Source organism: Lycium ferocissimum, chromosome 5 (genome assembly GCF_029784015.1).
Source record: "Lycium ferocissimum isolate CSIRO_LF1 chromosome 5, AGI_CSIRO_Lferr_CH_V1, whole genome shotgun sequence".
In the NCBI taxonomy this organism is placed as follows: Eukaryota; Viridiplantae; Streptophyta; class Magnoliopsida; order Solanales; family Solanaceae; genus Lycium; species Lycium ferocissimum.
Genome location: NC_081346.1, coordinates 1,577,629 through 1,596,709, shown reverse-complemented (window position 1 = coordinate 1,596,709; position 19,081 = coordinate 1,577,629). Strand labels below are relative to the sequence as shown.

Below are 19,081 nucleotides of genomic sequence, written 5' to 3'. Positions count from 1 at the left end.
TGACCTAATATTAGTCAAGACATTCAAAAATAAAAGAAAAAGTATTAGCAAGAGTTAGTTGTAACGTGAAACTGTAATCAGTAGCTGCAAGCCAGCAATTTTAATAACATAGAATTAGTTAAATTTCCATTCAGAAATCATTTTGAAGTAAGGCAAGTTTTCATAATAATCAAATTGTCAGAAACTTTCAGGACTTTGATAATTTAATTTTTTCCTTCTCTTAAATAAAGAGAAAAGATGGTATATTGGCAAGATTTAAGCTCTTAGCCAGCTAGCTATAGTCATTTTACGACCAATGGTTGCAACTCTAACCTCAGCGAATCTTTAAATTTCCATTCATAAAATACTTTCCATATTTTTTCCCCTAACAGGAATCTTCAAAGTAACTGTTCCGCGTACACAAATAAAGGCGATAATCATTAATCACCAAATTAAACCCAATTAACAGTGATTAAACACTCGCTAATGAAAGCGTGTGGTGTATGATTGGTAGGTGAGTAGCATCTATAATAATTTGAGCATCCCATTAGTTATAAGGTACTTGTCTCTTCAAAACTCTCCATTCTTTTAGTTTCCATTTCACCTTCACAAAAAAATTCAACTCTTTTCACCATATATAACTAACACCCTTCCCTTCTACATAAGCACAATAGAAACAAAAACCCTAATCCCTATTTCCCAACTGTCTGATCCGTGTTCGTTTAGATCTGATTATTCTGTTTCAGAAAAGATCCGATATAGTTTTATACGGATACTAACCACATGGCAGATAGAGTATACCCAGCTGCTAAACCCGCCGCCACCAACGGCACCGCCGCTCCCACCGCCGCCGTCAACGGCGGCGCTAACGGCGGTGCTAATCCAGCTTTTCCGGCGAATAAAGCTCAACTTTACAACGCTACTCGCCCTACTTACCGTCCTATGCCGCCGCCTCGACGGAAACATCGCCGGAGCTGCTGTTGTTGCTGTTGTCTCTTAACTACTTTTTTCATAGTCATAATTTTACTTCTTGCAGCAATTGCTGGTGCAGTTTTCTGGGTACTTTATCGTCCAAAAGCACCGTCGTTTAATGTTCAATCACTTCAAGTCAGTCAATTCAACCTTACTTCCACAAAATTCGTATCTAAATTCAATCTCACTGTTACAGCTCATAACCCTAACAAGAAAATCTCTTTCTTCTACGATCCGATTAATATTAATTTCAGTTCTGATGACGTGGATATTGGTGATGGATCATTACCAGCTTTTACACATGATACAAAAAGTGACAAGACTTTGAAAGCTGACGTGTCAAGTTCAGGGAAAAAGCTAGAAGATTCTGAGATTTCGAGTTTGAGATCTAAATTGAAGAATAAAAATACTTTGCCACTGGAGATTAAGCTTGATACTAAAGTTAAGGTTAAAGTTGGAAGTTTGAAAACTAAGAAAGTTGGGATTAGAGTTAAATGTGATGGGATTAAGATTTCTGTTCCTACTGGAAAATCACCGACTAAAGCTACTACTAAAGATGTTAAATGCCACGTGGATATTCGGATCAAGATCTGGAAATGGACTTTTTGAGGGCTATTTTAATTTTAGGGTGTGATTTTCCTGTCCACCTTTTTGTTTTGATTGTTTAAATCTTTGTTTTTTTTTTTTTTTTTGGTAAATGGATGTTTTTTAGGATATAGTTCAGTTTGATTGTTATATATACATAATATATGCAAAATCGAATTTGTTCAGTTAGGATTTGGAGTTGCATATATTCATTCTTATACAGCGTATTTGTTTGTGGTTATTTGATCATATGCATTTCAATGATTCTTCGTAATTTGAATTTTACTAAAATTTTCATTACCAGAAAGTGATACTTTGAGCAGTGTTCATTAACCATAGAGTACTAGTACTCATTAATGAAAATTCGCCGGCGATGGAAGGTGATGAAAGCTGTCAGTGATTAAATTGATGTGTTAATTAAACAGAGTTCATTGACTTACTTAACACACGATAGGAGTGGGTAGGGCAAGTGCCTGCACACCAGAAAACAGCTGTGTTAATTGATAGTCAAAATCTGTAGACAAGGGCAGGTCACAGTACAATATGTGGGTTCACAGAAACTCAAGTTAAGAAATCCATTAAATATTTATAAATATAATACAATAAACTCAATTGCTATTACGTAGTACATATTAACTTGATATTATTCGAAAAACTCATCAATTTTAAATTTTACGTCCGTCCGCCGGAGGGGTTGAGGGTTCATGGAGTGCTTCGTTCAATAATGAAGATTAGTTTAATGTTTAATGTAGTGAATAGGGTGAAGAAAGGTGTCGGTGAAACATGTGTGTACTTGAACTTGGACTGGTAGGGCCAAACCCTTATTTTCCAAGATTTGTCGTTTGCGTTTCTCTAATAGAAGATGATTAGTTGTCTTTCTTTCATAAACATTTGTTTATTGTTTGAGGGGCTGTCTGGTTTGCAGAAAATGAGGGGCATAATAAACTGATAAAAAGTACACAACTTTTGGACAAGAATCGATGTTGTATGGGCGCAGCCGATGGAAGTAATACTGAAACCGATTCTCGTTAGAATAAAAATTATATGCTCCTGAATTAAACCTGAGAAAGAAAACCTCATTTTTTTTAATTAATTCGTTCCTTGGAATTCTCTTGTGATTTGACCAATGACTTTTTTGGCCTAAAATATATATTTATTGTTAAATTTCGTTTTTAGGTGCTTGGTGTTAGACCTCTAGATAGGTCCCTCAAAACGTGTAATTTGAACTCCTAACAGTTGGGGATGTCAATTGTCATAGGATAGAGTCATTCTAAGGCTGACACGTGTAGTTGCAATGTAACACATTTGATGTGGCAGAATTCTAGTTCTAGCAAAGAAAATCACAGCGTGACACTTGGGAAGACATCTCTTTCATGGTATAGATGAATGAATTAATGAGCAAATAGACATCAAAGGCATGTGTAAGTTTGTGTAAAGGGCGACTATATCATAAAAATACAAAATGGAATAAGCAAATTACAATTGAGTAATTGGTGAATGGTGATTGAGCATGTGGACAATGCCATATTGATGTATACTACTACTAGTCCAATAAATAGTAACATGCCCACATGTTTAGTCATTACTTGGCTATGCTTCTTCAATCATTGTAACTCAACCAATGCTCCATCCTCCAGCTCATATTAGTGTGACCGCTGCCTCCTACTTTGTTCTATTTCGTGTTGTCATATTTTTAGCTATCATATTATCTTTTTAATATCATATAACTTTTTCTAACATATATGATCTAATAACTAGAGAAATGAAGTAAATATTTATTATAATAAGTCACTATTAATGTGTAAAAAATATTTGTTGTCATTAGGCGAAATATATTCGCAACCCCTTTTTATTTACCGGTAAATTTTATATAAATATTCGAATTACGACAGGCTTCGATTGGGCATTTGAACACATAAGTGTTCTTACTAGATACTTTCGGCTCAAGTAAAAATACACTTTGTCATGTATTCAGACGCTCAATTGAAACATGACGTAATTTGAGTCTGTAAATAAAGTTTGCTTGCAAATTTAAGAGACTGATCTATTTCCGACCTATTTTACTTAAATCCTTCCAGAATATGTACATGCATTTATGAGAGTCCGTGTGCTCCTTTCTATCTAAGTTCAATGATTGGCGCCGGTGCCAGACAAGCATTTCCCTAATTCTAGACCAGTCCACAACAGCTCATTCATTAATTTATTTTGCAAAATTAATTTATAAATAAGAATCACTCGACCCGTTGTAAAGTCTCAACTGTTAGGTTTTCACCACTTTACTAATTTATTAGTACTGTTCAGTGTTCTCTGAATAAAACTAGCTAGAGAAGGGGGCCCACCTAGTTTCTTTAACTATTAGGGGTAGTTTGGTAGGTAGTCAAAATTATCCCGGGATTATAATCCCGGGATTAATTTATCCCATCTATTGGGATTATTTTATACCATCTAAAAGATGATATAAAATAATCCCAGTATAAGTGGGATAAGAAGGGATATCCCATCTCTTGGGATGGGATGCATTTTATACCTCGTTTGGTACAAGGTATAAATTTTACCAAACATGGTACAAAAAATTAGTCTTTGCGATATCCCAACTTATCCCATGCACCAAACGACCCCTTAGTACTATTTCTTTAGTCTGATTCAATTCAGTATACCCTTCTTTTACAGACTTATGTATTGTAAACCACAACAAGCCCATTGCATGTGATAAATTACTCCATTTTCGTCAATATTTGTTCATCTTTAAAAAGTCAAACTTTAAGAACATGGCTGACGTGTGTTAGCAATTAGTAAGACTATTAAATTTCCAATGATACCCTGTGTATGTGCAGTGGGAACTGAAGTAATTGTAGGGTTTTTAACTTATAATCGAAAATATTTTAGGCGCATAAAAAAAGTTGAATTACGGACAAAATGCTGGGACAATTCGGGTAAAATGTTAGTTGAAAATTCAATTTTTTTTTTCCTTTGAAGGTTGATATCTCATTTCTTCCGCATCTATTTGTCTATTACTATAATCCATTTCCTAGATTAATGTCTTAGGAAATTAATTAACATGAATTTTCCTTTTCCCACTTAAATTTCGTTTGCCTCGGCACAGCACATATTTGCCTTTAGCTATTTCCCAATTTAAGAGATCTGGACAACGACCCAACTACTATTTCTGGGTAGATCTAGGAACGTGCTACCTAAAACAATAGCATTTCACTCACTCGATGACGATGTCATAACTGCTGCTAAGGTTTTTGGATAATCTGAGTAATGAATTCTTTTTAAAAGATATTTCTGATTTCTTTTCTTTTCAATGAAATCAACGGATGATCTGATCATTTAACATTGACATCTCATCCAATAACCTGATTTTACAAGTACTGATCTTAATAATTTATCGCTTGTTAAGCTAGACATATATGTTGAATGGACAAATCAAAGAAAGAAACGTGATACCAGAGCTTGCATTTTTTAGGAGAGATTTGAACTATTCCATCCTCCAGATTAACTCTCTGTAACTTTCTTGTTCCTATACTGCATAGCTGTCAGAGCTGGGCCTTTGTACCTGCCAGTTATAGATTCTAACTAGTCAGTAAAAGTTATTCAGCTTGCATCATGATTTTATGATTGGGAAGGTAGAAAAGTTAAAGTTCTCATCTTCACCAATCAAGAAGTAGAATTGAAACACAAATTGGCTTTACACATTCTTTTCCCCAGAAACCTTTACACCTTCCAGTATACAGATGTTTGGCCCCACGTTGCAGCATGTCAATAGAACACTATTATGCCTCGGTTCAAAGTTAGTTTCCAGCTATATGAATTCTCACTATCCAGATGCTATAAAAGGAAAAGTAATAAAAGTTAAACTCATAAATGTGTAGCCTAGGCGGTCCAAGGAATGTGTCTGAAACTAATGACAAGGAAGCGGCAGGTCGGTCTTCTTGAATAAGAAAAACAGGCAACTACAGCCGATCTTCCTTGCCAACCAAGAGTCTTGTCTGAGTAGGTAAGCTCAATAAGACTGACGATTCTAATTCTAGGGCAACATCACCATCATAACAACAGCAACCCCCCCCCCCCCCCCCCCGTTCCCCCCGGCCTCCCACTCCTCTTTCCATTCACATAGTAGCAGAGCCTTTAACACTGCAACACCAGAAAACAAGGAATCTCGGGGACTATAAAAGCAAGTTACTATTCACATTTGAGAGATTCGATTGTGCTGTTGCAGGTGGTCAGACATTAAGCATCTAAGTTAATCTTTTGATATCCTGCATCTTATGATTAGTAATGTAGTCAGCAGGTTATTAAAACGGGTCTTGAAGCTGAAAACAGTGGACAACGTTATATAAAAATAATAATATACCTTTTCTATTTTGAGAGGAACAGCCCAATTAAAAAACATAAATTGTTCCTCCGCCAATACTTGATATACGGCCCTTTAATTTTGGTCCTCCAGCATCTCTCCAAGCAATTCCACACTTCTTCTGTTCATGTCACCACCTCTTAACAGTGTTGTAAGGAATCTGGTAGGATAATCCAGGCTACCAGGCATATCCTACACAAATTAAAACTCAAAGATCAGCCTACATTGTGCAAAAAGTAGACTGCCGGTCATAAGTGAGAACAAGAGAAACAACACTTAATGTGCTTATCTTCCGAACCAAAAGTAAACATACTGGTACAAATTTTATACAGGGACTCTAGCTGTTTCTACAAGTAGAAGTGTACAACCACCTAATGCGATGTACATCATGTAACTACTTTCATTTCATGTTATAGGATACTGTTGATGAAATACGATACAAGTGAGCCAGCACTATATCATGTAACTGACTTGACAGGACACTGGGGTCTGGGATGTTCCAGCCACAATGATGAGCAGAAATGGAATTACAGGCAACAGAGTTGGATTGCAAACCAACAAAAGTATTGGAACCTGGAAAAGAATTCATGCTTTTTCTGAAAACAAAAATCTAAGGTTCAAAATAGTTAACAGTCGCCACCTAATATAAACTTCTTAAATCTCCCGTTACTTCCATCCTACCACTTAATTCTATAGACCTTTTTTACGGTGGATTACAACAGCATCTAGTTTATTTTGTCATTGTCCAGTGGATAGCTGTACTCCGCACAAACACACAAAGATAGAAAAATCAGGTCTGCCCAGACGACAGCATTGACATCAATTTGAAATTGTCATCCATAAATGATAAACCTGAGCTTCTAGTTGTATCTTCTAGCTCGCCAACCAGTAGGTGCATCAAATAAATGTTCAACATAGACTCTTCCCAGAAGCTCCAGTCAGGAAATTTTGGTAAAAGAATTTATGTCACCAAATTTTATTTTTTCAGAAAACAAAGAAGTGAATGAAAAAAAAGAAAAAGAAAGAAGACTACAGAAATGAATAAACCATTTATGGTTTCCTCATGGCGTAATTTCTAATTGTCCCAGAAGGTTAACTACATGAACCCACTTAAAAGAAGGATTATTCTCATTAGATTAGAATAGGTGCTAGCATAACAAACCATTTGGTGAAAGACTCCTTGTGCACTGCTTGCAATCTCTGGTTCCAAAGGTACCTGATAAAAATGAAAAACACTTGTAAGAGAAGTCCATCTTAGGGTGAGCTTGCGGCTGAGAAGAACAAATAAATAAAGAAAAGGACATGTAAAATAAAAGTTTCTAACCTTTCCTTTTTTATTAGAAGTGCTGTTGTTTCTTTCCCTTTCATTTCCAGGATCTGCTCTTTTAGAACCCTTGCTTGTCTGGGCCGCTTTCCTATAAGGCACTAGCTCTCTAGCTGCAAGAGTGTTTACTTGACATACTTCATCAACACCATGGATAGCAAGAGTCACAGTACCGCCTGATTTAAGATTAGCCTCAGAAGTGACATTCACAGTTGCACATTGTCTTAAAGCTTCTTTAATGGCACCAACCGCAATGTTGTAGCTCTCCTGAGTCAATGATCCCTCTTCACCCAATATTATTGCTCGTCGACACAAATCATTGAAACGACGGACCTTAGCTTGCACGTCATCTAATCTTTCACTTATGGAATGCCTGCTTGTGGCAGCATTGGTCCAGCGTTGCAATATATACTTGGAAGGAATATTGAAGACACCAGACATTTGAAGAACCACAATAGCATGTCTACAAAGGTAACCTTTGTACTCAAATGAATGGCATGAGCAGTATATGTCCGACCTTGGAGCATCCCACTCCACCATGAAGTCCTGATTTGCATCAAAATCTTTGACAGCATATGTTATAGATGTGCCCTCTTCTGATTCTTTTTTTAGATGGCATGCAGCGGCTCCTAATACTTCAACTTGGAACTTCTTGAATATTTCATGTGTGTAAATAAGCAACATCTGTTTTTCGAACGGAGAAGGAGACTTAAGCTCAGGCATCTCATGCCATGCATCAAAACTAGCTTTAGCTTCCTCTTCATACCAGTCTTCAAGAATTAGCTTATGTTGTCCAATAAAATCTCTAAGAGACGTTTCACTCTGGACATATTTGTCAAAGAAAGAGTTTATGCTTTCGGTTCTTGAAGCCATAGATAAGCTGGCAAAAGAGACATCCCTCATAAAAATAGGAACCCAAAGCTTGCGATCTTCATATAATGATTGGACCCACTCGTCTTCTCTAAGATTGAACTTTTCGATCAACTTCCACCATCTGTGTTCAAATTGCTCTTCAGTCCATGACCTATATATGCACTTACTAAATTTTGCCATAAATGTTTCATGCCACATGCTGAAATCGAGACGCCTTGGGATCTTCTCCAATATACTCCACAGGCTAAAATAGTGTTGGGTATCTGGAAAGATTGCTCCAACAGCAGCTTTGATGTTGTCATTTTGATCAGACAACAAGATTCTTGGACCTCGTCCACCCATTGCCAGGCACCAAGTCCGCATCAACCATACAAACGTATGCACTGTCTCATCAGCAATTAGTGCACAACCTAGTAAGGTGGGTTGAACATGATGGTTTGCTCCAATGAAGAGGACCAAAGGTATTTTATATTTGCTTGTGAAGTATGTAGTATCAAATGACACCACGTCACCAAAGTTGGAATAATTATCCATGCCTTTGGCTAAACAACCCAGAAAACATTTCTCAACCGATGCTCCTCGTTTAAATCTACAGCATAGAAAAACTTTGGATTCTCTTCCTGCATGTGCACAAAAAGTTCAAGCAAAACCTGAGCATCTCCTTCTTCTAAAGTCAAACTTCGACCTCTGTCATGTTGGTTCCTGAAAAGATTCTCCAGATTACCAGAGAACTGGTATGCACCATACTGTTTTGATAGACCAGCCAACATCTTTTTCCTTCGAACTTTTGCATCATTGTTAAGCGGGTCAACATTTCTGTGGCTTCTGAAGAAGTGCACTTGAGATGGTAAAAGCTCATGGTTGTGTTCTTTTATGAAACTATGAATGTACCACTTTCCACTCGTCGACCTTCTCTTCACGTGCATACTAGCTTTACAACCTATCTTAGGAGAAGGTCTAGGGTTGATTGCATCATCAGACTGCTGCTTGTTACCATATCTAATGCAGGAAAACTTTGCATCAATAAACTCTTTTGATGCCCTAGAACGACGACTACTCAATTTGGCAGTGCCAAACCCCTCCGATTTTGCATATTCTTTGTAGAATTCATATGCTGCTTCATGTGAATCAAATTCCATATCATCTCGAAGCTCCACATTACTGTTCCCCAGGGCAACAGTTGATTCCATTGCTTATGTAGCACTACTTGCATCTAGCTTTGCTCGGAAATTTGGTTCGAGCTAAGATTACAGTAACCTTGTTGGGTATAAGATACAGTGTCAGTTTTAAACATCAACCAAGGAACAGAGCATAAGTAAAAAGGTCAAAAGGAGTACACTATTAGGGAAACTTATGTAAATGTACCCTTCAGCCATCTAGTTTAACAAACATGGCTAAAGTATGCAGTGCCTATACACTTCGGCCATATAGGTTTGTATGTTATATGTATAGGTATGTATAGTATAAACTATACACTACCTATACACTGTGCAAATATTTTGTAAACTAGATGGCTGAATGGTATTGGCCGCAATTTTTTCCATATTATTATTGTGTTAGATAAACGCATATGTTGTTGTCCTTATATGCAGGGGAGCTAGGTGGTGGCTAGGGTGTACCCAAACCCCCTTCGGCAAAAAATTAGTTAAAATTATGTTTTATGTTTATATATATAATATATACTCCGTAGTAGATATTAAACTCCTTGGCTTCTTGTTTGCTTACTCCTCTATATTTTTTAACCCACTTAGTAAAAATCCTGGCTCCGCCTCTGCTCATAATCTAAACCAGTTTATCATTGCATATTTAAAGCGACAGAATTTTGAATTGCTAAGAAAGTAAAAAAGACAAAAAACTCTACTCAAATGACAAACATATACGTCCACATTCTAATGATTAATATAACAATCACAAAATCGTTTAGTTAACCATTAAAATCATTGGATTAGGGTTTTTGCATCGTGAAATCGAAGAAGAGGAGCGGGAGAAATAGAGACGGGAACTTACTGGTGAATTTCGCCGGAGAAAAGGGGTCTAATTTTGGATCACGGGTTGCCGGTCCGACCCGCTAGAAGGAATTTAGGCGTGCGTTCATCATACACAAAGCGAAAGAGTTGAGTGTGTGCATTTTACACCCCTAATGTATGTACCATTCTTAATTTGCCCCCTGTGATCTTAGCTCTTACCATTTTATTTTACATAATCATAGAAGAGCTTGTTTATACTTTATATATGGTTTGTACAACTTAATAGATTTGTGTCAAATAAACTTCGATTCACTGTGAAGATTATTGAGTCATCAAAGTATGAAAATGTGGTGGTGATGTAGAGAATTCTTCACGTACTATCTTAACTTGTTTAAAGTTTAAGTAAATATGAAACAAGTTCATCTCAACAACACGAGATTGATATTATGAATGTTACGTCATTACTTGAATGACGAGGGTAATAGCGTCAGGCAACCTCCGTATGGCTACACTTATATTCTTAATTATGTGACATATATAAAAACAAAATTGATTGAATAAAAATATCTCTCCACTAAACTCGCATGTGAATAGAATATGCTAAAGAAATTGTTGAAGAATTTTCTAGTCAAAGCCCTATTCTCAAATAAGTCAAACTAATATTTTGATTTTCATCTTTCTGTAGGAAATATATAAATTGAATATTAATGAGTCAAGACGCAAATTGAGGATCTTTCTATTGGATGACTCTTAAAAAATAATTTGAAAAAGTGAATGTTGGCGTATTCAAGTAAAATGAAATCTACTTCAAGTCTTGTTACATAATTATGGAGCATAAATAAAGTTAACAATAGTTAAACACATCGGATACAAAGATTTGGAAATGAACATATTATTTACTTGCTGTCAAGCTTATTAATAAGGACGACATATAATTTGACCTGCCAAAGGCTATTATTAAAGATTGTAAATATTTTTGAGAAGCCAACAAGAGTATAGGACCACCAGTACACATATCTGGAGGGAAGCAAATCGTCGTGTCAAACTTTTGACAGACGAAATGACACAAATATGAAGAAGATTTGATGATATGGGAAGCTGCGCTCTAGAATATGAATTTTTCCTCCGAACTTATTCAAACCATGCAACTTACAAAATATATTGAAATTATCTAATATTTTTAATTGTACAAAAAAAAAAAAAACAAAGAGTTTGCTTGCAAGAGAGGAAATTAGAACTATATGATCTTTCAAAACTTTTTGTAATTTTACTTTTACAATTTAATCAAGTAAAATTGAAAATTAGCTAAAGTATCACATACTTTTAAGATAACCTTAAAAGAATTTTTAAAAATATAAAAAACATATATATTTTTAAAAATATTTTCTAAATAGAAAAAAGGGTTTTTTTTTTCTTTTTCAAAATGCTTACTTAAAAACTTTATCTTTAAAAATAGTTCAAAATAATTAGATTTTGAAAATAGACAAAAATCTAAAATGCTAAAATTTATACGTTTGGAAGGAGGCAATTCTTTTTAAAGTTAATTAATTAAAAAAAAAAAATCCTAAACCATAAACCCTACCAAAAAACATCCTAATACGAATCACAGAGAACGTAGAGTACTCCCTGTCCAGTCTTGCTACTTCCGGCAGCTCCATTCTCCATTTCCTCTTACTTTTAGACCGTCGATCGTTACATATTGGGGCAATGTTCAGAGCTGCATTAGCTGTTGCTTCATCAATCAGGTATATGATCTTCTCAAAAACACTCTCCTGATTCAACATACTCAAAAGGTGAACTCACACTTAAACATTGTTTCTTTTCAGGTCCTCAACTTCCAGGAAATTGGTAAAATTTCCATGCTATATTTCATTTAGGCCGCCGAATATGATTGTAATTGGCCATGAATAGTTTTCACTTTTTTTCTAGAATATTATTCCGGAGAACTGTTTGCATATATAGAATTGTTGCAATTTTCGAATTCCTGAATACGAAAAACTCCAAAAAGCAAGTTTCACAATTTTCACTCCAAATGACTCACAAAACAACTCCAATTTGTATTCATGTCTAAACACAACTCCAATTTCCAAATATCATTTTCAACTTGAAAACAAATACTACCTTTTTCCAAAGTTCACTATTCTTATGTCCAAATGCTCACTTCATTTTTTGTTAATACTCGGTGTAGTTTTAACTTTGGAGTCCAGAGTTTATGTTGGAATACTGTCAATTGGGTATATTACATTTATGGCTTATTTATTTTTTTTTTTTTTTTTTTTTTTTTTGGGGTGGTAAAGGTTTCTAGTAGGGTTGTTTCAAGCAGAAATTATGTTGCCAAGGATATCAGTTTTGGTAGCCACGCACGGTTAGCCATGTTACAAGGAGTTAATGAGCTTGCAGAAGCTGTAAAAGTCACTATGGGACCAAAGGTAATTAAGATTTATATTATACCTCTCTTGATCCGTTGTGTACTGAATCATCACTGATATCATATATTGGGAATCAATTTTGGATTGGATCTTAATGTTAACTGAAAAAAGGAAACTAATCAGGCATCTCGCCGATATGAATCGTATGATACGGACTATGGAGCTTAGCATTTGGTTGTATATTCACATTTTTTCCCCTTAATATGAATACCTGAGGAGGAATGCATTAACGTACTTGCAAGTGTTTCTTGTTTATGGAGTACTTGGTGAAAAACAAAGCCATAGTGGACGAAGCAGGATCGACTTTTGAGTTTCAATTTTCACCAGTGACCTGTGAAGGAAACTTTTTGAATGTTTCTTTTTTATTCGCTCAACCAAAAGGATGCAAAAATGGTGTTTGCTTAGTTTACCAAAAATGTTTCTATTATCCTTTCTTCTGAAAGGTTCAACATGCTGTAAATGACTTTCCTCCAAGATTTAAATGCATTACAGAGAATATCTAGGACATCTCCAATATTGCATTTCACAAGGTCCCTTGATTGAAAAGAATAAACTGAGCCATTATCATACTGAAGATAATTCTTCGTCTTTTTTATACAATCCAGGGTCGTAATGTAATTATTGAGAGAAGCCCAGGGAATCCCAAGGTCACAAAGGATGGTGTCACTGTAGCCAAAAGCATCAACTTTAAGGAAAAGGCAAAGAATGTGGGAGCTGATCTTGTGAAGCAGGTTGCTAATGCTACTAATTCAGTTGCTGGAGATGGTAGGATCTCTTCTTTAGATTAGCTTATTCGTGAATCATAATTAATTTGTTAACTTACACTAGATAATTTAAAGGAACTTTTATACTAATCACTTTTTCTTTCCTGAAAAGAAATCTTTAGTGTATATCACAGTCTTGAATCTTTGAGGTTCACTTTTTCAGTACGATGGTTGTAGCTTGTGGTGTCAATCTTTTCATGAGTTTGTCTAAATTAAATGTCATGTGGCAACAGGTACCACCTGTGCAACTGTGCTTACTCAGGCAATTTTCATAGAAGGTTGCAAAGCTGTTGCTGCAGGTGTAAGCGTGATGGATTTGCGTACTGGTATTAACATGGCCGTTGATGCTGTTGTTGCTGACTTGAAAAGCAGAGCCGTCATGATTAGTACCCCGGAGGAGATTACACAGGTGAAGGGCTAATGGAGATTAGAACCAACTTGATCATGCTATGGACAAACACATCATTTCAATCAATCAATCAATAAGTAACTTCAAAGCCTAACTACTCGGGGTCGGGGATACCAAACTAGAAGGGGTTGCGGACAAACACACAAGATATAAATCTGAACCTTAGTTAAGCCTTGCTTTCTGCAAGTCATAATTCAGTTTCAGTCAAAACCACTTGTCCAGACTGTTCCTACAAGTCATTATATAGCTCTTCATTTTTAATTTTCCAGTGGTTTTGCTCTACATTTTGCCAAATTGACTTGTAAACTAGGAAAAACTCATCTTTCTGAAAACACGATGAAATACTGGGTTCTGCTTCCAGTTTATTTCCATAATTTTTTTTGCTACTTTCATTTTCCCTTTTTACATTTTCCTTTTACTACAGAACGCACTGCCTTCATTTTCTTTTCCCTATGTTGGAGGTAAAATCATATCTTTACAAGTTATGCTCAACAATGTGATGCAGTGATTGTGATTGGAATTTAACTGCATGACATTTGAAGCGAACTAGTTTTTGAACACACCTTAAAATTTGTGCAGTCCTTATTACTTATCTAAGAAGACTCATTGAAGGCTAATGCTGTTAACTGAGAAAAACGCATTTGGATTTCTTACATGATTTTCCCTCTAAATGGTCCCCCTTTTGAGGATTCAATGTCTTACTTCGAATAGGTGGCAACTATATCTGCAAATGGTGAATGTGAAATTGGGGAACTAATAGCTCGAGCCATGGAAAAAGTTGGGAAGGAAGGAGTGATTACTGTTGCTGTAAGTAATGCTGATATTAGTGTTCCTGATACAAATACATTGACAACTATCTTGAAACTGAAATCTCATATATTTTGAATAAACAGGACGGAAATACGTTAGATAATGAGTTGGAAGTGGTGGAAGGCATGAAGCTTGGCCGTGGTTATATATCTCCTTATTTTGTCACGGACGTGAAGACTCAAAAATGTGTATGTAATATTTGTACTACTGAGCATCTTTCTCAATTGGCGACTGGGAGCGTTAGACGTTTAAGTTCATGGCATGATAGTCTGACTTGCATGTAAACAGGAATTGGAAAATCCATTGATCCTTATTCATGACAAGAAAATCTCAGATTTGAACTCGCTTGTGCGGATATTGGAGCTTGCTCTTAAGGTAATCAGTATCTTGTAAGAGTTTATGTGTGTGTGCTTTTTTGGAGTGATCTTCTAACTTCTAAGTGTGTCCTTCACCAACAAGCATGATGCACTTCTTTTCCTTTTTATTTTTCTTTTCTGGGATAAAGAAGAGCTTTACTGATAAAAGGCAAAGAATTGAGAAGATAATTCAAAATCTTTATGAAACAAAAAAACATAGTGATAATTCACTATGGTGAGGATAAAAAGTCCTTCTCATGAAGAAAATAGGCAAATGCTGAAAAAAGAACTCAATGAACCATTTCATAAAGGGAGCCCTCCAGCCATGTTGCATGGTTGTAAGTGCCAAATCCCAGAGAGGTTACTTTGTTGGGATAAAATGGGTCTGCACAAGTTACAAATGTTGAATAATAGCTGCAGAAGTGATGACCTTTGAAGACGGAAAGTAATTGTTCTTTTGCAATAAATGTAAACTAATCATCATAATATTGTTTTCTATCTCTATTGTAGAGAAGGAGGCCTCTGTTAATTGTTGCTGAAGATGTGGAAAGTGATGCATTAGCTATGCTTATCCTAAACAAGCATCGTGCTGGGATTAAGGTATTTAATTTTCTCTATGTGGGTCATGTTTGTGGTGGCCTTATTTTCATCTCTGATTGTCATGTTTCAGCATATGAATTTGAAGATCATTTTACTGCGCATTTTTGTAATTAGTCCCCTGTTCATACCCAGAATATATATTATTTTTAAGTAACTTTTAGGTCTTCCATTAACACTCTCGTTTAGGGGATAATAGAAGAGCCAGAGTTGGCCTTGTTTTCATTGTTGATGATATTGTTTCAGCATTTAAGTTTGAGGATCATTATTCTGCACATCTTTGCAGTTATTCCCTGTTCATATCAAGAATTTCATGTTACTTTTAGGTCTGTGCCATTAAAGCTCCTGGTTTTGGGGATAATAGAAGATCCAACTTGGAGGACCTTGCAGTTCTTACTGGAGGAGAGGTAAGATACCCGTTTCGTGCCCTAATCTTTTGTTGGTTATCACTTATCACTATAGTTTCAAATGCTTAATGTTTTATACAGGTCATTAGTGCAGAACGCGGTTTAGATCTGAACAAAGTTCAAATTGATATGCTTGGTACTGCCAAAAAGGTTTGTGTATTCACTATTCAGTTTTATTTTGCATAAATTTGAAGTGTTTACGTACAAGCATAGTCTATAACTCTTTTTTTTGAGTAGGTTACTGTTTCCCTTGATGACACCTTAGTTCTGCATGGAGGTGGGGACAAAAAGTTAATTGAAGAAAGGTGTGAGCAGGTATTGATGCTTTATTCCCTTCTTTCATTTTACGGTATTATGAAAATTACTGCGGGTGTTGTACCCATTTCCTTTATCTCTACTTTGTCATGGCGTTCTGTCACATATTTTGTATTTTCCTCTCTGAGTTAATTTATTCTGTTGTATTTCGAAATTCTTATGCGGAAGGTCTGAATTCCCTGTGGGCATATCTGGAACAGAGTCATTAGTTTTGGTAGTTTTTTTTTTTTGTTAGATGTCATTGAAAGTGCATGTTCCCCGGTTGAGTAAACACTGACAAGTTGTGCATCTCTGAACAGCTAAGAATAGCCAAGGAAAAGAGTAGTGCCATGTTTGATAAGGAGAAAGCTCAGGAGCGTTTGTCAAAACTATCTGGTGGTGTTGCTGTGTTCAAGGTATATTCCTCAGGGTTTGAGCATCCTATGTTTGCATTTGGTTACAGTCTTTGCGTCCTAATTGGATCTGCACATCATTTCAGGTTGGAGGGGCCAGTGAGGCGGAAGTTGGGGAAAGGAAAGATAGGGTTACAGATGCCTTAAATGCAACAAGGGCTGCTGTGGAAGAGGGCATTGTTCCAGGTAGGCTATTTACTTATTTTATTGAATGAATTGTCTCTTCGTCTGTTGACCTGACTAAATGATGATGTTTCCTTAGGTGGCGGTGTTGCTCTCCTATATGCAATCAAATGTCTTAAAGGCCTTCAGACTGCAAATGATGGCCAAAGAAAGGGAGTCGAGATCATTGAGAATGCTCTCAAGGTTCACATCACCTTGATTTTTATGTTCTTTTTGTACTAGTTTAATCTCCAATTGGTTATTTGTGTACTGACATGGGAATTCTTTGCCACTTCACAGGCACCTACTTTTACAATAGCTTCAAATGCCGGCACTGACGGTGCCTTGGTTGTAGGCAAGCTCTTAGAACAAGATGATTCAAATCTAGGATATGATGCAGCTAAAGGTTTGTGCCTCACATCTCAGTAACTCATTGTCTGATCGCATTGTGGAAATGTTGCTTAATATTCGTAAAGTGAATTTGTTTGGTCAACTATTTGTATATGAATAGGAACAGAATTTATTTACCTAAACGGTAGCTTCTTTTATATTGGAAAATTAATTATTTTCAAGACACGTTAAATAAAATATCCACCCTCTCTCTCTAAGTGAATGACTCAGTTGGGAGTGCAAACCATTCAAACTTTGAGTTGATTTTCAGCACAAGATCATTAAGTTTTGGAGATCATAATTGACATTCAGAAACTATATAAATTGGACCTTCATATACTTAAAAACTCTTTAAAGAAAGTAGTAAATAAAACAAAGTTGTTTGAAAATTATAGCTGTCGCATCTAAAATGGGACATTGAAAATGCTGTTGTCCTAATTGTATAGAACTTACCCATTAACTTTATGCTACATGGAAATTTGATTCTTCGGGAACAGTACATTTATGGAATTTTAGTTTATCCAGGCATGTAGTTGCTTTTTTCCAGAAAATGTCTTCTATGAAAGGGTTGGAACATATTTAAAGCAATCTGACAGCAGCATCTACTTTTTTTTGTTGCTAAATTTACACGTTATTCTAACATATGCTTGAAAAATATTTATGAATGCTTCTTAATTGGCATGCGTTTGAAAAGGAAATAACAAATTTCATTTGCATGGTTTAATTTACTGCTATTTCTGTAAAAGCTTATGTTGGTGCTCTTTTGCACAAGCAGGTACGTACCAACACATGGTGAAGGCTGGAATTATTGATCCCATGAAAGTAGTTAGAACAGCATTGGTGGATGCTGCCAGGTAAGGATCATAACATGTTCCAGTAAAACAATAGGGAAATCTTTCAATTCTATTAACAGAAGCTGGATATATACTGCAGCGTCTCTTTGCTATTGACGACAACTGAGGCTGCCATTGTGGACCGTCAAGGGGAGATAAACCCACTTGCAAACCGCATGCCAAACATGGGTGATAAGTACTGATATTGCAAACACAGATGAACTTGATGATCGTGTTGTGGCTGTGACGAAGCAATCCTAAGACGGGTTACTCTACGGGACACGCTGTTGATTTATTCATTTAGGTAATGCAAGAAATTTATGGTCCCTTCATACAAGTTTTAGTCCTTTTTGAACCTTAAATGGTTACTTAGAAATTGATTAGGAAGTTATGTATTGACCACAAATATTGAAGAAGAAACTGTTAATAACCCATTGTGTATTTGAAAGTTTTTGTAAGGGATTACAGATAGCTCCATGTCTCATTGACCTCTTACTAGCCATGTCCCAGAAAGAAAATAATTTGCTGCCACTATTTATTTGCAGTCACAATTTCTGAGTAGTAAATTTGGAATGGTTTTTTGCAGTGTGTATTTTGCGTTGGAATGGAATTATGCGAAGACCAGTTGGTTCGAGCCCAAAGCAATAAATTTAGTTGAATTCTGTATAGCCACGAAAGAGATTGTAACTTGTAATAGTTTAGCTCGAGCGGAAAATATATTTGCTCTACGGAGTAATACGACGTGGAATGACTTTATTTGAGTTTTAATATTAACATACTACTTTAACCCAAAAAAGAAAAAACACGAAAGAGACGATAAATAAAGAGATCATTGTACTGAGAAGTTATGTCAGCCAAGATTGTCCCATGTTTTAATTTTATTTTGCTAATAAATATCTCGTTGCATTAGAAGCTTCTACTTAGGATATTGAGTTATTGACCCGTTTTGAGTCCAACAAAAACTATTGGTTTCCTTTCCGAAAACAGTAATCCCTTGCGAGACATATTAATTTAGAATAATTAATTCATACTCTATCTTCTATACTATATTAAAAACATGAAATCCCTAACTTAAAAGGTAAATTACTAAAAAACCCTGGCTATTAATTTTTCTTAAAAAAAAAAAAATACAAATACACGCTACAGAGATAGACGCCTGT

The 19,081-nt window shown here is 35.8% G+C and overlaps 3 protein-coding genes across 4 annotated transcripts; 2 read left to right on the top strand and 1 right to left on the bottom strand.

The window, feature by feature from the left end:
* The first annotated feature begins 532 nt into the window (after positions 1 to 532).
* On the top strand, positions 533 to 1,797 carry LOC132055342 (NDR1/HIN1-like protein 13). Its single transcript, XM_059447115.1, has one exon. It carries the CDS (start codon positions 763 to 765, stop codon positions 1,558 to 1,560), a length of 798 nt encoding a protein of 265 aa, XP_059303098.1. The 5' UTR covers positions 533 to 762; the 3' UTR covers positions 1,561 to 1,797.
* A 4,049-nt stretch (positions 1,798 to 5,846) lies between these two features.
* On the bottom strand, positions 5,847 to 10,249 carry LOC132055340 (protein FAR1-RELATED SEQUENCE 4-like). The gene is given in 5 exon segments (XM_059447113.1): positions 5,847 to 6,085; positions 7,056 to 7,109; positions 7,218 to 8,633; positions 8,636 to 9,347; positions 10,098 to 10,249. Coding segments are annotated over 4 exon segments (2,232 nt in total). The 5' UTR covers positions 9,281 to 9,347; positions 10,098 to 10,249; the 3' UTR covers positions 5,847 to 5,968.
* A 1,371-nt stretch (positions 10,250 to 11,620) lies between these two features.
* On the top strand, positions 11,621 to 18,762 carry LOC132055341 (chaperonin CPN60-like 2, mitochondrial). Of its 2 annotated transcripts, XR_009414562.1 has the most exons (19): positions 11,621 to 11,802; positions 11,884 to 11,905; positions 12,355 to 12,486; positions 13,092 to 13,251; positions 13,484 to 13,659; positions 14,371 to 14,466; positions 14,553 to 14,657; positions 14,758 to 14,844; positions 15,336 to 15,425; positions 15,749 to 15,829; positions 15,911 to 15,979; positions 16,067 to 16,144; positions 16,444 to 16,539; positions 16,623 to 16,722; positions 16,799 to 16,902; positions 16,999 to 17,104; positions 17,864 to 17,942; positions 18,022 to 18,225; positions 18,508 to 18,762. XR_009414562.1 is itself a non-coding variant. In XM_059447114.1 (18 exons), the coding sequence occupies exons 1-18, from the start codon at positions 11,765 to 11,767 to the stop codon at positions 18,122 to 18,124; spliced, it is 1,722 nt and encodes a 573-aa protein (XP_059303097.1). In that variant the 5' UTR covers positions 11,621 to 11,764; the 3' UTR covers positions 18,125 to 18,405. The 2 variants fall into 2 exon arrangements, 1 of the variants encoding a protein (XP_059303097.1); XM_059447114.1 differs by lacking the exon at positions 18,508 to 18,762 and having other exon boundaries at positions 18,022 to 18,405.
* Positions 18,763 to 19,081: the final 319 nt, after the last annotated feature.